Consider the following 14,855-nt stretch of genomic DNA (forward strand, 5'->3'; position numbering starts at 1 on the left):
GGTGGCAACTGGCATTGTCGCAAGACTCTCTTCCCTTTGCAGATAAGTTGCCCCAGTCACGGATAAACCTCCCTGGGTTATGTTAGAGGACCACAAATTAATTTTAAACGGCTCCTGGTGGAAGCACAGTGTACTGACCGGGAGCAGCAGGTTAACTGGACTGGTTCAGCCCAGAAAGACTTGAGAAGCTGTCCCCCATCCTAGGACAGAGCTGGGTGGCAGTATCTACCGCGGTCAATCAGGATAGGGACAGGTGGGTGTGCTGCTGCGGCTAAACCGACTGGACTGAGCGAATGCTTGCCCAGATGGATGCTGGGAAAAGAGATGACCTAATGTGGGCAAGCCAGTGCCTGGAGAGGAACTAGCTAATCACCAGTCATTTCACAGATGGGGAAACTGAGGCAAGGAGTAATTCCAGGTTGAAGCCATAAACTTCATCTGTGACTACAAGCACCTCACCTAAAGTTTGGGGGTGTTGCGAGGTGGGGGGTGGTAGAGAGAAGTAGTGGGGAAATGAGAGTGAAAAAACTGTGGGCTTTCCCCCGGGCATATCATCTTTACCATTTTAAACACACGGTCCTAATGTGAAAAATAAAAATAACAACAATAGTCGGGCGTGGTGGCACTTGGAGGCAGAAGCAGGCAGATCTCAGAGTTCAAAGTCAGGTTGATTTACTTAAGAAGTTTGAGTCCAGCCAGGACTATGTAGTGAGACCCTGTCTCAAAAACAAAAACCAAACACCCAGGTTGTGGTAGCACAGCCCTTTAATCTCAGCACTCAAGTTAGAGGCAGGTGGATCTCTGTGAGTTCAAGGCCAGTCTGGTCTACAGAGTGAGTTCCAGAACAGAGAAATCTGTCCCCAAAACAAACAAAAGATTGGGACAATTATGTCAGAGAACCGTTCTGAGTGCTGGATTGGGAAAATATGCCGTAAATCAGAAATCTCATATTTTTGCCCCTCTGTGCCTGACCATCAAATATGTGCTTGGGCCCCAAGAAATTAACTTTTGTTTAGTGCTAGGCATTGTGCTAGATAAGTTCTGTACCACATTTCCCACACAGAGTATATGTGTGTGTACATATATGTATATACTTTAAAAATCCACATATCAGGTCAGCAAGATGGCTTAGGAAATGCACTGGCAGCCAAGCCTGAAGACAGGAGTTCAATTGCCAGAACCCTTGTGGGAAAGACGGACCTGATTCCTCAAAGTTGTTCTGATTGCCACATGTTTACATACATGCATACACACACAGACACACACTGAAATCTGAGAAAATTTTAAATCCAAATACCAGTTGATGAATGGATGTCTTTACACACAATGGGATTATTTATCCACAAATAATAAAAGGAATACCCACAGCGCTAAACATGCTTGGAAGTTTGTTCAGTGGAAAGATGCGGGTGTACAAGGACGAAGACTGTATAACCCCACTTACGTGAGCTTTCTAGATTAGGCCAGGGGTTGAGGGGAGGCGGGGGTGAGGGCTAATGGGTGTGGGTTTTCATTTGTAAAAGTGAAAGATTCCTAGAACTATGTAGAGGCGACTGTCCCGTGCCACTGAGTGGTTCTTTAAAAACGGTTACAGCGAGCTGGGCGGATGGCTCAGTGGTTAAGTGCTTGCTACAGAAGCAGAAATACTAGAGTTCAGATCCCCAGAACTCGTGCTAGTAGACTTGGCAACTCGCCTCTCATTCCAGCCTTGAAAGGCAGAAACAGGAGAGTCCCAGAAAAAGCTACTCGGGAGCTCTGGGTTTGATTGAGAGAGCCTGCTTCACTTTAAAAAAAAAAAAAGGTAGCTAAGATGATTCTCAACTTCAGCTTCTGGTCTCCACGTGCATGCTCGCCCAAGGCTGTGCATATGCACCCATACCATGCCTGTAAAAATGCAATACACAGCACACACTCATGAAAATGGAAAAAGGAGAAAAATGGCTATAATAGTCAGTGTGATGCTATATGAATTTGACTATTATAAAAAGAAATCCAAATTTATTAAACCTAGCCAAAGTTCTACAAACTGGGCCCCCAGTCCACACAGCAGCCGCTAGCGCTAAGCAGCCCTCACCCTCTCGACTGCTCACCCCGATACCTGACTCATTTCTGGTTGCTGTCTAGCCCCTGAAGGTATTTGTGGTTTTAATCCCTGATTAAACCATAAAGCTTTCTACAAATGTTCTTTTTCAATCTAGTATGTCATTTTTTTATAGTTTCCTGTCCCTGAAGATATTTCTTTCTTTCAACAGGACTCGGTTGTTTTATAGAATGTGTCTGACAACACTAATGTGTCTGCTGGGTCTTGCTCATGGTGTTACATTTCCTTGTTAGATGCCTAGCTCTCTTTGCCTGGGTCAGATAGTATTTTTATTTCTTTTCCTTCCTTCTTTGCTCTCCTATTAGCCCTCTTCTTCCTCCTCTCTCTCCCTGCAGGGTCTCCTATAGCCCAAGCTAGCCTTGAACTCCCCTGCCTCTGCTTCCCGAGTGCTGGGATTAAAGGTGTGCACTGCCCGACGCCTCCCAGACAGGTTAAGACTACAAGATGATCTCAGGATAATGGAAGTTTGTCACCACTAGTGTCAAATACCTTCCCAACTCTGTGCCTTGTCTTTAAAATGAAGATAAAGTAGCACTTCTCACCTCACGGGGTTCTTATGAGAATGAAACAGTTAGTTTTGTTTTGTTTACATGCTTGTGTGTACCAGAAAGCATTTGCTAAAGATGAAACACATAAGATCACTGGGATCATGAAGCCCCACCCAGGAGACCTGCAGTTTAGCGACTCACCAGTGCGGTGTCCACGGACAGGGGTGCTCCGTGGTTTGAGGAGCAGGACATTAGCCAGACCCAGAAACGTGTGTGTGTGCTGGGGAGAAAGTTCCAGCCACATAAAGCACTAGTGTCCCTTCCTGTGAGACAGGGACAGAAAGGACGGACTGCTCATAAAGCCGACCCAGTGGAGACAATCTCTCTCCTATTTTTTTTTTCCGAGACAGGGTTTCTCTGTGGCTTTGGAGCCTGTCCTGGAACTAGCTCTGTAGACCAGGCTGGTCTCGAACTCACAGAGATCCGCCTGCCTCTGCCTCCCGAGTGCTGGGATTAAAGATGTGCTCCACCATCGCCCGGCTGACAATCTCTCTCCTTGAACAGAAAGCAAACACCGTAGCTGTGTAGCGAGCTTTCTTTTGGGCCACCAGCCAGCCCCCAAATCATGACACGGAGACTTAGCTGTAAATACTCGGCCTTATCCTGTGCTTGTCCCCCTAGCTCTTATAACTTAATTTAACCTGTTTCTCTTCATCTACATTTTGCCTCAGGGCTTTTTGCTTTTCTTTCATTCTGTATGTCCTACTCAGTGTCTATCTGTCTGGCAGCTGCCTGGCCCTGGGCATCGACCTCTCTTTTTCCCTTGTTCCCTCCTCTAGTTCTCTTCTCGAGCCTAGATTCCTCCTCCCACTTATTTTCTCTGCTAGCCAGTCCCACCTATCCCTCTACTGCCTAGCTATTGGCCATTCAGCTTTTTATTAGGCCAATCAGGTGCCTTAGGCAGGCAAAGCAACACATCTTTACATCACTAAACAAATACAGCCTACAGAAATGTAGCAATCTTTACATAGTTAAAGTAATATTCCACAACAAAGCTGGGCCTGCCTATGCAGGCCTGTAATCCTAGTATTTGGGGTGGAGGTGGAAGGGTCAGAAGTTCAAAGTCATCTTTGACTATAGAATGTGTTAGAGGCTAGCTTGGGCTACATGACATCCTGTCAAAGGTGGGAGGTGGGAAGAAAGGAAGATTAATGTGTTCAAGGTGAGATAATATCCACAGCCTTCTCTAACACTGAAGTGTTAAACTCAGGCAGTCTGGCTATGTGACCTCATGACTTGGAGTAAAGTTGAACCTTTCCACAAACAGTCCGTGCTGCCAGGCCTGGTCCTTATGTGACTCTGTGCTGTAATTATACAAGCCACCACACCTAGCTTGTATTAGTAACTTTTCTGCTGCTCTAGCTGGACACGGTGGTGCACGCCTTTAATTCCAGTACTTAGGGGGTAGAGACAGGCAGATCTCTCTTAGTTCAGGGCCAGCTTGGGCGACAAGAGTGGACCCTATCTCAAAAAATAAATTAATATTAAATAATTTAATATTATTAATTATATTAATATAAAATAATATTAATATTAAAAAGCTTTCCACTACTCTGACAAAATTTTTGAAAAGATACTTCATTTTATCTATCTATTTATTTATTTTTGAGATGGGGATCTTACTCTATAGCCCAGGCTGGTCTCAATAAAAGATGATTCTATCTATCTATCTATCTATCTATCTATCTATCTATCTATCTATCTATCATCTATCTACCATCTATATCTATCTATCTATCTATCTATCTATCTATCTATCTATCTATCTATCTATCTATCTATTTTTGAGACAGGGTTTCACTATGTAGCTGGGTTGGAATTCACTCTTGTAGCCTAGGCTGGCCTCAAACTCAGAGATCTGCTTGCCTCTGCCTCCTGCCGGGATTAGAAGCATGCACCACTTCACCCAGGTGGTATACACTTCAAGGGCAGGGTGTTTATTTGGGCTTACAGGTTCAGAAGCTGCACTGCATGGTTGGGGCAGTGGCTCAGCCATGTGGCAAGGTAGATGCAGGGAAGAGGTGTGGAGCAGAGCTGCTCATGACAGCAGGATGCGGAGGAGCTAGGGAGATAGGAAGAGGAGAGGGGAGGGCAGGGAAGTGGGGAGAGGAGAGGAGAGGAAGAATCCTGTAGACCCTTTAAGAGCAAACCCCAGTAGCTTCCACTCAGCCTGGCTCCTAAAGGCTGGAGAGCAAACCTTTAATTCATGGCCTATGGGGCACAGTCCAGTCAAACTGTTGCATGTATGTTTCACAAAAGTAGAATAATACAGTGTGTGCCGCCTGTGTGTGTGATTTCAGTTAGCATGTGCTTAAGGCTCATCCATGTTGTAGCATATTTTTAGGGACTTCCAAACCACTTTCCAAAGCAGGACCTGTTTATATCCCATGTGTGGAGTCCAGCTTTGCCAGCTCCTCAACAACACTTGGTATTGGCACTTTTTTATTTAGCCAACTAGGTTCATGACATGGTATTACACTGTTTTTTTTTTAAATATTTATTTAGTATGTATACATTATTTTGTCTGTATGTCTGCAGGCCAGAAGTGGGCACCAGATCTCATTACAGATGGTTGTGAGCCACCATGTGGTTGCTGGGAATTGAACTCAGGACCTTTGGAAGAGCAGCCAATGCTCTTAACCACTGAGCCATCTCTCCAGCCCCTACACTGTGGTTTTGATTTGTCTTGATTTATTTACTTGTTTTTGAGACAGGGTCTTGCTATGTAGCCCTGGCTGGCCTCAAACTCAAGGTCATTCTGCCGCCTCTCTCTTGTGTCAGGGTTGTAGGCATGCACCGCCATACCCAGTGCTGTTCATTGTTGTTTAAACATTCTCTCCCTTTGTGTGTGTGTGTGTGTGTGCGTGTGTGTGTGTGTGTGTGTGTGTTTGTGTCATGGCGCGTGTGTGGAGGTCAGAAGATAGTGTTCAAGGAGCAGTTCTTCTCCAAATGGATCACAGGGCCCCGACTTGATGGTCACAGGGCTGTCAGCCTTGTCAGCAAGCACCTTTACTGGCTGAGCCGTCTTGCCAGCCTACACTGGGCTTTTGATTTTCACTTTAGCAGATACATAGAGGCCAACGAGAAAGGCACATGGGAGGCATGGCCTTTGGAGAGCCTGGGGAGACTGGAAGGTGCCGTGCACAGTGGCGGTCTGTCCATTTGCAGAGCTTGCCTCTCCGCAGATTCTCTTCCAATAAAGCCCCTTTCTGTTCAAGCTAACCAGAGCCCCCTTCTACCACCATTAATCAGAGGCCGTAATCAATACACACTCAGCTGCCCCTTCATCTTATTAAGCCTTATTAAGTATTAAGTATTCTTTCTGAGTACTGTTTCCAACACTTTTCTGAACTATGGGACAGATTCTTCACTGTCCCCTTTCCCATGTATCCCTCCACCTCCAAGACACAAATTTGATCCTCCGCTCCCTTCCATTTTAATCCAACCTAGCCTTTTTGTTTGTTTGGTTTTGTGTTTTGTTTTTGTTTTTCAAGACAGTGTTTCTCTGTGTAGTCCTGGCTGTCCTCGAACTCACTCTGTAGATCACACTGACTTTGAACTCAGATCCGACTGCCTCTGCCTCCTGAGTGCTGGGATAAAAGGTGTGACCACCACCATCCAGCTTAGCCTTCTTGATTTAGTACTGCAGACCTGGATGTAACCCACTGCCTCGTCTAGACTGACCTTCTGCCCCTACCTCATCCCTGGTACCCAAGATCCTTCAGCTATCTCTGTCTGTTCTCACTCACACACCACTTGGGATATTTTACTTCATTTGTATAATTTCTCCTTCCTCCTTTGCACTGTCTCTGCCCTGACCCCAGGTCTCTCCCAGGCATGTTTCTCTGTAATGTAACCTTCTTAAGGCAAGGACCAGGTTTGCTGACACAAAGTAGCACACATGGCTGACACTGGGCCTTTGCTAGCCTGGGCATCCGAGAGTAGCAAACTGCCCTGGTTCTTCTATCCCCAGCGTGGGGAACATCACAGAACAAACAAAAAAGAATAAAAAAGTTTTCTGCTAGGGGTGTGGCTCAGTGGTCTAGCGTGTGCTTAGCATGTTCAAGGCCCTAGGTTTAATTCCCAGCATCACCTTCAATGTTGGTATTCCTGGAAATCTTGAAAGGATGAATAGGTACCCCTAAGGACTCAAGACCTGTGGAGTGAAATACTCTTTGAGTTTGGACCTCAGTTTAGTTTCATGAAGGAACCTATCAGCTTCAGGGTTGGCACTACACACACACACACACACACACACACACACACACACAGAGTCTATATATATACCCCTTAGATTCTCAGAGTAACATCTTGTCCCATATGAAGGCTCTTTGGTTGTGAAAAAATAAGAATGGGATCCAAAAGTGGTAAAAGGTGTTCACTGCCAAACCTGATGACCTGATTTTGATCCCCAAAACCCATGTGGATCTGCAAGCTGTCCTCTGACATCCACATGTATACCTTAACATGCATGTGTCTTTCTTCTTACAAAATAAGAAAATAAATGCAATAAAATTGAGAGGGGGGGAGAAAGAGTAAGCGAGCAAGTGAGCTTCCATTCTAACCTTTGGTGGTCTCTGTTTTCTCTGCCCCTTTCTGTGTATGAAATCATTCTTGTTCAGGAGGAAGACTCCCATGTGGAAGGACAAGGTGCCAAGGAGGGAACTCAGAGATCACCATGCCTACAGCACCCCAGGGGGTACACTCACACACACCCTTCCCAAGCTCCCGGCGTTGGGACACACTGTCTGCTCTGACTGGAATGCTCCCCTTTTTCCATGGTTCACCCTGGCTGTTTCTTCAGAACACAGTCATCTCCGATGTCTGTCTCCTGGGCCCGGGGCTTCTCTCCTGCCTCCCAGCACAGTGGGACTGTTTGTTTAACACATGCTCCTAGGACGGAAGAGCTACCCCGGTCTTATTCATGGGGGACAGGCACGTCACATGGGACAGCTAACTCTGGGCATAGTCTCTAGCGTGTAGTAAATGTGGAACCCAGGATTGGGTAAACAACTGAAGTTCTTTGTTCTTGGCTTGTGAATGAAGACACGAAGGGCTGGTGGTACAGTTCTGCTGTAAGGAGCCTGCCTAGCATGCACAAAAGGTTTGGGCTGGAGAGATGGCTCAGCGGTTGAGAGTACTGGCTGCTCATTCAGGGAACTGGATGGAGTTCAGCTCCCAGCACCTAACGGTGGCTCACAACCGTCTGTACCTCCATTTCTAGGCAAGCTTCCACTATGAAGGTTGTTTCATACATGTAGTGCACTCTGCCTCCTGACTGCTGGTGTTACAGGTGTGCACCATTGTGTGTGATTACCACAGGTGTAATGCCAATTCCCTGTCTCCTTCTTTCTTCTTCGTGTTTCTGGAAGCAGAGATAGCAGAGTGTAGTTAAATAACATGAACATAGGGAGGCAACTTGATACTGGTTCCCAAGGCCCCCTGTCTATTGCGTCAGTTGTGAAATGGCTGCCTGCTGGGATCTACTGGTCAAACCCTTAGAGAGCATGCTCACATTGAAAGCACCTGTGACTCCTGGAGCTATAGTTCAGGATGCAAAAGTCCCACCTTAGAGCCTGCGTAGGGTGGGTCAGGATAGTCAGAGAGCCAGGGTGTCTGGTGTGGTGGGTACCAGTGTCTCAGGAACGTTCACTGGAGAAAGACACAGGGCAAAGTAGCAAAGGCAGGCAAGGATGTAGACCCCACCTTCTAAAAGGCAGCTTTTGTTGAGTCTGGGGGTGTGGCTCAGTGGCAAGGCACTTGCTTAGCATGAACAAGACCCTGTCTTTAGTGCGTAACACAGCAAAAATAAAGCACTGCCCCACCCATTTTAAAATCATTTTAGATTTAGGGGCATTGGAAGGCAGAACAGAGGGTCCCCACAGACCCTTCACGAGCTTCCCCGACATGAGTTTTACAGAGAGGACCACGGAAGGTTAGTGGCAGCCACAGGATGCCTGTTTCTGGGGCACTATTAACTAAGTCCTGAGTTCCTTTCAATCGCCTGCGTTCTCCAGGCAACATCAGTGGACAGATCCAGGGACCATGCCACATCTGGCCTTTGTGTCTCGGTCCTTCCTTAACATCTTTTGAAGGATGTAGGCAAGTATTGCTGTTACTTTTGTTATCGTCATCATCATTACTATTTTAAAGACAGGGTCTTGTGTAGCCTAGGTTAGTCTTAAACTCCCTACATAGCCAAGGATGACCTTGGACTCCTCCGCCTGCCTCCATCTCCTAAGTGCTACGATTATAGGCTTGTACCACCATGCCAGGCAGAGTCAGTACTTTGTATAGGATTCAGTACAGTTGTGATAATCTGCTAGGGTGAGGGACTTGGCCTGTGAGGCAAAACAAAGTCAGAAGACTACAATCTGTGGGCAAAACAAGGCTACTTCTGCTTTTGTTCAGTCTGCAAGCTAAGAAATATTTCTTTTCGGGGCTGGAGAGATGGCTCAGAGGTTAAGAGCACTGGCTGCTCTTCCAGAGGTCCTGAGTTCAATTCCCAGCAGCCACAGGGTGGCTCACAACCATCTGTAATGAGATCTGGCGCCCTCTTCTGGCATGCGGGCATACATGGAGGCACAATGTTGTAGACATAATAAATAAATCTTAAAAAAAAAAGAAATATTTCTTTTCATTTTCAGAATGGTGAAAAACATTAAGAAAAAAATGATGTCACACATAGGAGTTACGGAGCCCAGATTTCTGGTGACATCACTAAAGCTGTGTTGCCTCACTGGCATGGCCACTCTTTGCTACATTGTCTATGTTGATGTTTGCCCTATACCATAAGTTCTGCGGAACTGAGATAGAGACCACTGGCCTTGAAGTGCTATTTACCTTGGGTTCCGTTGAAGAATTTGCCAGCCCTGATGTGGAGGGTTGAAAGGATGTGGCATTCACTTCAAATCCAAAGAAGAATGTTGCACAAGGAGGGTGGCCCTTTGTTCCATCCCGGCTGCCCGGCTAGCTTGCGCCCAAAATAACCACACAGAAACTGTATTTATTAAATTACTGCTTGGCCCATTAGCGCTAGTTTTTTTTTAAAAAAATTTATTTATTATGTATACAATATTCTGTCTGTGTGTATGCCTGCAGGCCAGAAGAGGGAACCAGACCTCATTAAAGATGGTTGTGAGCCACCATGTGGTTGCTGGGAATTGAACTCAGGACCTTTGGAAGAGCAGGCAATGCTCTTAACTGCTGAGCCATCTCTCCAGCCCCTAGCTCTAGTTTCTTATTGGCTAATTCTTACATCTTAATTGAATCCATTTCTATTAATCTGTGTATCGCCACATGACTGTGGCTTACCGGCAAGATTCTAACCAGTGTTCGTCTCAGGCAGGAGATCCGTGGTGTCTCTCACTCTGCTTTCTTCCCAGCATTCAGTTCCGTCCACTCCGGCTACCTAAGTTCTGCCCTATCAGGCCCAAAGCAGTTTTTTTATTCATTAGCCAATGAAAGCAATACATGAACAGAAGAACCTACTACACCATAAGAACTAGGTGTGGATGGTGGCATGTGACTGTAATCCCAGCACTTGGAAGTGTTGTGTAGTAATTTTCCCCAATGTAAAACCTTCCATCTTGGAGGAAAGTTCACTAAGACATGGGATGTTCCAAAGGGAGGTGAAACTTTCCATCAGTCCTGCAGGGGGAGCTCTGCAGGCTCAGGAAGAAAACAGCCCAAAGGGTTTAGCAAGTCCCTGAAACTGATCAGATTCACTAGGCCCTTCCCTCCCCGAATATATATGAATGGTAAGGCCTGCTGAGTGAAACGCTGGGACAAATGGAGCTGTCCGGAAGAGGCTTAGACCAACTTACATGCCTATTAAGTTGCCTGCAGGCTGTGCAGTAGGCTCCAGGCTCCCAACTTTTGTGAGCTATCACCCATACTGGGGCTGTGGTGATGCAGCTGTCTTTGAGTCATTTCGGTCCCTGTAAGTAACCCCAACAAAACTCATTGGTTCACCAAGTTGGACTTCAGTGCTTTCCTGACTTTGGTCCCTTGTTTGGGTTGAGTAGGCTGTAGTGATATTTTGTTTGTAATCTAACAAATCAAGCTTGACTGAAGATCAGAGTGCAGAACTAAACCACTAGATAGTCACAGAGGCCAGGCAGTGGTGGCACACGCCTTTAATCCCAGTACTCAGGAGACAGAGGCAGACGGATCTCTGTGAGTTCAAGACTACCCTGGGCGACCCAAGATTGAATCTGTCTAAAAGAGAAACAGAGCTCACACAAAGGTGATCCCAGCACTTGGGACCACATGCCTTTAATCCCAACAGCACTAGGGAGGTGGAGACAGGAGTGATATGGCTGGCAGAGAGAGGAATATAAGGCAGGAGGAGACAAGCTCAGATGCAGTCTGAGGATTCAGTCTGAGAGGCAGTCTAAGGTTTCACAGAGAGAGCACCAGTCAGAGGATTCGTAGCAACAGGACCACCCCTTCGGTCTGAGCATTGGTAGAGGTAAGAACTCTCCAGTGACTGACTGACTTACTTCTCTAATCTTTCCACATTAACCCCTATATCTGACTCCAGGGTTTTATTATTAAGAGAGATTAGAATTCACGCTAGAGGAGATGTTTGTTCATATCTCCCCAGAAGTAGTGGCACATGACATCAATTGATGGCCACTTGAACGTGATCAGTTCAAGGTCACCCTCAGCTATATGAGAAGTTAGAAGCCATCCTCATCTGCATCAGTGTCTACCTAAATCCATCAATAAAGAAACAGAAGTTTCTGGGTCTACAAATACTGGGGACCCCTGCTGAGTGGGTACATAGTGATGTTCAAACCGTAGTCCCAAGAGAAGTTAATTCTTGTCAGGACACTTCTCAGTTCTCTGGTACAGTCTCTGCCTGTGATAATAATAGTTGCTGTCGTACTGGGAACGGTACCCTGTGCCAGGAATGCTCTGTCTTCTCCAATCCACACCACCTCCCCAGGAGCTATTCCGGGGCAAAACTAAGGGCTTAGCCACACCCAGGGGCTCAGGGGTGTCACAAGGGCTATAAGATGTCAGAAGCAGACCAGGGACCCAATCTCAATTCTCAGAGCTGGCTGGGGATGGGTGGCCAGGTGGAGAGGAGGGGTGGGCGCTGGGGAGGAGAGGTGGGCGCTGGGTAGGAGGGGTGGGCACTGGGGAGGAGGGGTGGGCGCCGGGGAGGAGAGGTGCCTCTGGAAGACTGCTCACTACTGGTCTGTGAGTTCACAATCTCACAGTAACACACAGCCTCCTAACCAGAAGCCTCATTTTTCAAAAGAACATTTCCAATAAGGTTTTTGGTGTTCAAGTTTCTGTCCTTTGATCTCAACACTCTGTGATCTGTGAGCCTCTTTGCAGTGTCCCATCCCCAGGACCAGTGGGCTCTGGTGACAATGCTGGCCTGTCCTCTCCTTTGCTCAATTGTCCTGAAGCTGCTCACTGACTCTGCCTTGGTCAAATATACTGAGAGACAACACATTCAAGTCACCTGCTGGAAGTGTTCCAGGTAGAAGGGTCCCCTGACTGTGTTGGGACGGGAAGAGTGGGGTACTGTGACTAACTTCGCTGTCCCTGGCTATTTTGGCCTTCCTGGAGGACTGTCCATAGCCAGGACCTTGGGCTTCCTTCTCTATGGCTGGATGAGCATGGTGAGATCATCCCAACTTGCTTTTGCCGGTGACACCAACCCTGGTGGGTTCAAGTGGCACTGACAATTTTGCTCATGACAACCATTGCAATATCTGTAGTCAGGAACTGCAAAAAGTGCCAGATTGGAAAAAGGAAAGTCCTGCCTGGTGTCCAGGCTGCGCTCAATTCCAGTTTTTTGTTTTTATGAGAACAAGTTATTTGCCAGTTTCCTGTTTCCTAAAATGTCCCCAGGAACTTTTTAACTAGCCTGGTAATCTATCTCTTAGGCCCTGAGCAGTTACAAAATCGATTCATAAAGCTTGTGGTTTTTTCCCATGATTTTTTTTTTTTAAAAAAAGAACAAAACATAAACTGGGTTGCAAAGCCCTGGTGACAGACTCCATTCCGACAATCAGGTGCCTGCTGACTCCTGCGGCCTGCCCCAAGGTGGCCACGACACAGCCTGGTTTGGGGTAGATAGTTCTGTTCCTCATTCCAGACTATTCCAAAGATTCTCAGTGTGACAAACTTGCAGCTGCACCCTGAGGAGGGCTGCGTGCATGTGCAGAGACGCAGTGTGATTCTGGGTCTCTCCTTAGGAAGAAGGCTCTAAAAGGATCAGAATCGTCCCTTCGCGCAGGAGAGGTGGCTCGGTGGTTAAACGCACTATCTGTGGGTTCCGTTTCTAGCTCCCACAAGGCAGCTCACACCTGTCTGTAGCTCCAGTGCCAGGGGATCTGACACTCACGCAGACATACATGGAGGCAAAACACCAGCACACATAAAATAAGAATAAAGAATTTTAAAAATGTTTACCTCCCTTCAAAGAGAACCGTCTCTTAATGCTGACATCTGAGGAGAAGGCCCTGGTGGGGTAGGCAGATACAGTGATGGAAGGTACCAGAGGGACACTTGCTGGAACTCGACCTTTGAACTGAGGGAAAACTCGAAGGGCAGGTCATAACACTCTCTTATTATGCCAGCATGCAGGAAACAAAACATCACTGTAAACTCAGAGATGTCCTTAAGCCCCTGATCTTGCCCATCGAGTGCCCTGCAGCCCAGCAGAGGGTGAGGTGGTGAAGCAGTTATATCATGAAGGGGCAGGGCTATGGGGCTTCTGGCCCAGGTGCAGTCGGTGGGACACACGTTGCTTCTGCTTTTTTTTTTTTTTTTTTTTTGGCAGAGTTAAGCATGGCCAGTGATGCTCGTTGGAACGGCCACGCACAACTGCTTGGGTATTCTGCTGAGAAAGAAAATAGTCTGCTACTCCCAGGAGCCCAGAACTGCTCCTCCCAGCCACAGAGGCCAGCAGTACAGACAGCGCTCCAAAGGAAGGGCGAGAGCGGCCCATGAAGCAGCATACACGCCATGAGGAAGGCCTGCTACTGGCTGAGAACCCCCGCCCCCAGTCAAGCTGTTCTCACCTTCACCCACTCTTCCCTTTCACAGACAGTGTAATGTCCAACTGTGTGAATTCCATTGTCTAAGAGAAAGTGGCTTTTAATATCTAAATGTTCTGAAGATTAGGGTGGGGCAGGCGTGTACAGAAAAGGAACACCCCTTGGAAAAGGCACACGTGCGTGCATGTGTGAGCACCTGGAGTGCTTTGTGCCTCCAGCATTCCCAGGGACTTCACTAATTCAACAGTCCGGAAGTCTCGGAAATGGTTAAGCCAAGAATTTCAGTCGCGAATATTTCTGGGGTGATTTCGTCTGGAATTTCTTCTTCGAGGCAGATTTCTGAATCTAGACAGGCAAGAAAAGAAGACAAATGCCTTTTTCAGGGATAAAGCTCCTAATAAGAGGGAGTTCTAAAACCCAAGGGAATGACTCTAGGCCAAAGTGGGAGGCTGGCTGGAGAGGTGGCTTGGCAGTTAACAGCGCTGACTGCTCTTCCAGAGGACCCGGGGTGGATTCCCAGCATCCACACAGTGGCTCAAAACCATCCGTAACTCCAATCCTGCTCTCTCTTTTGGCCTCCCTGGGCATCAGTCATACACACAAGCAAAACACCCATACCCATAAAATAAAACCCTTGAAAAGAAAGAAAAAAGGGGTGTGCGTGTGAGAAGTAGGTACTATTTTGAGCTAAGGGTCACTTTTGACTCTTGGAACCAGTTTACTGAGGAGGAGAGCCCTGTTAACCAAGGTCCTGTCAAACCTGGTTAGACAATAAAAGGAAATGGTGGTGGGGAGACAGGCCAGGAGTCTGTGTCCGTAGTCTCAGGAGCTGTGGACTGACCGCCAACTACCCTGGGCTTGTGGGTAGAGACTTTGCCAGCCGGAGAGGGCCTGGAAGAGCGGTGTGAATTGGCTCTTCCTGAGAGTACAGACACACCAGGGACACCTGGGAGTGGCAACTGCTGAGAAGCAGAGGTGGGACATTCTTGGGGTACAGTGAGAAGAGGAAGAGGAGTTTTCATTCATTTGATGCTGGGGGCGGAATCCAGGGCTTTGGGCATGTGAGGAAAGCCCCTACCATCAAGCACACCCCAAGGCTAGCATGACCTTGGGGAACTCGAAGCTGATGGGGAGACAACATGAAGGCTACAGTGCTCTCCATACAAGTGAGGATCGAGCTCA

The 14,855-nt window shown here is 47.2% G+C and overlaps 1 protein-coding gene across 3 annotated transcripts in view; it reads right to left on the bottom strand.

Annotated features, from left to right (window-relative positions):
• Window positions 1–12,132: 12,132 nt before the first annotated feature.
• Window positions 12,133–14,855, bottom strand: part of Cfap251 (cilia and flagella associated protein 251) — a 90,468-nt gene continuing 87,745 nt past the window's right edge. For all 3 annotated transcript variants that reach the window (XM_050146607.1, XM_050146606.1, XM_050146605.1), the window contains one exon: window positions 12,133–14,018. In XM_050146607.1, the coding sequence (XP_050002564.1) occupies window positions 13,909–14,018 (110 nt within the window). In that variant the 3' untranslated portion in view covers window positions 12,133–13,908. The remainder of the gene's footprint in view (window positions 14,019–14,855) is intronic.

Source organism: Alexandromys fortis, unplaced genomic scaffold (genome assembly GCF_014885135.2).
Source record: "Alexandromys fortis isolate MF-2015 unplaced genomic scaffold, M_Fortis_MF-2015_v1.1 scaffold_56, whole genome shotgun sequence".
Taxonomy (NCBI): domain Eukaryota; kingdom Metazoa; phylum Chordata; class Mammalia; order Rodentia; family Cricetidae; genus Alexandromys; species Alexandromys fortis.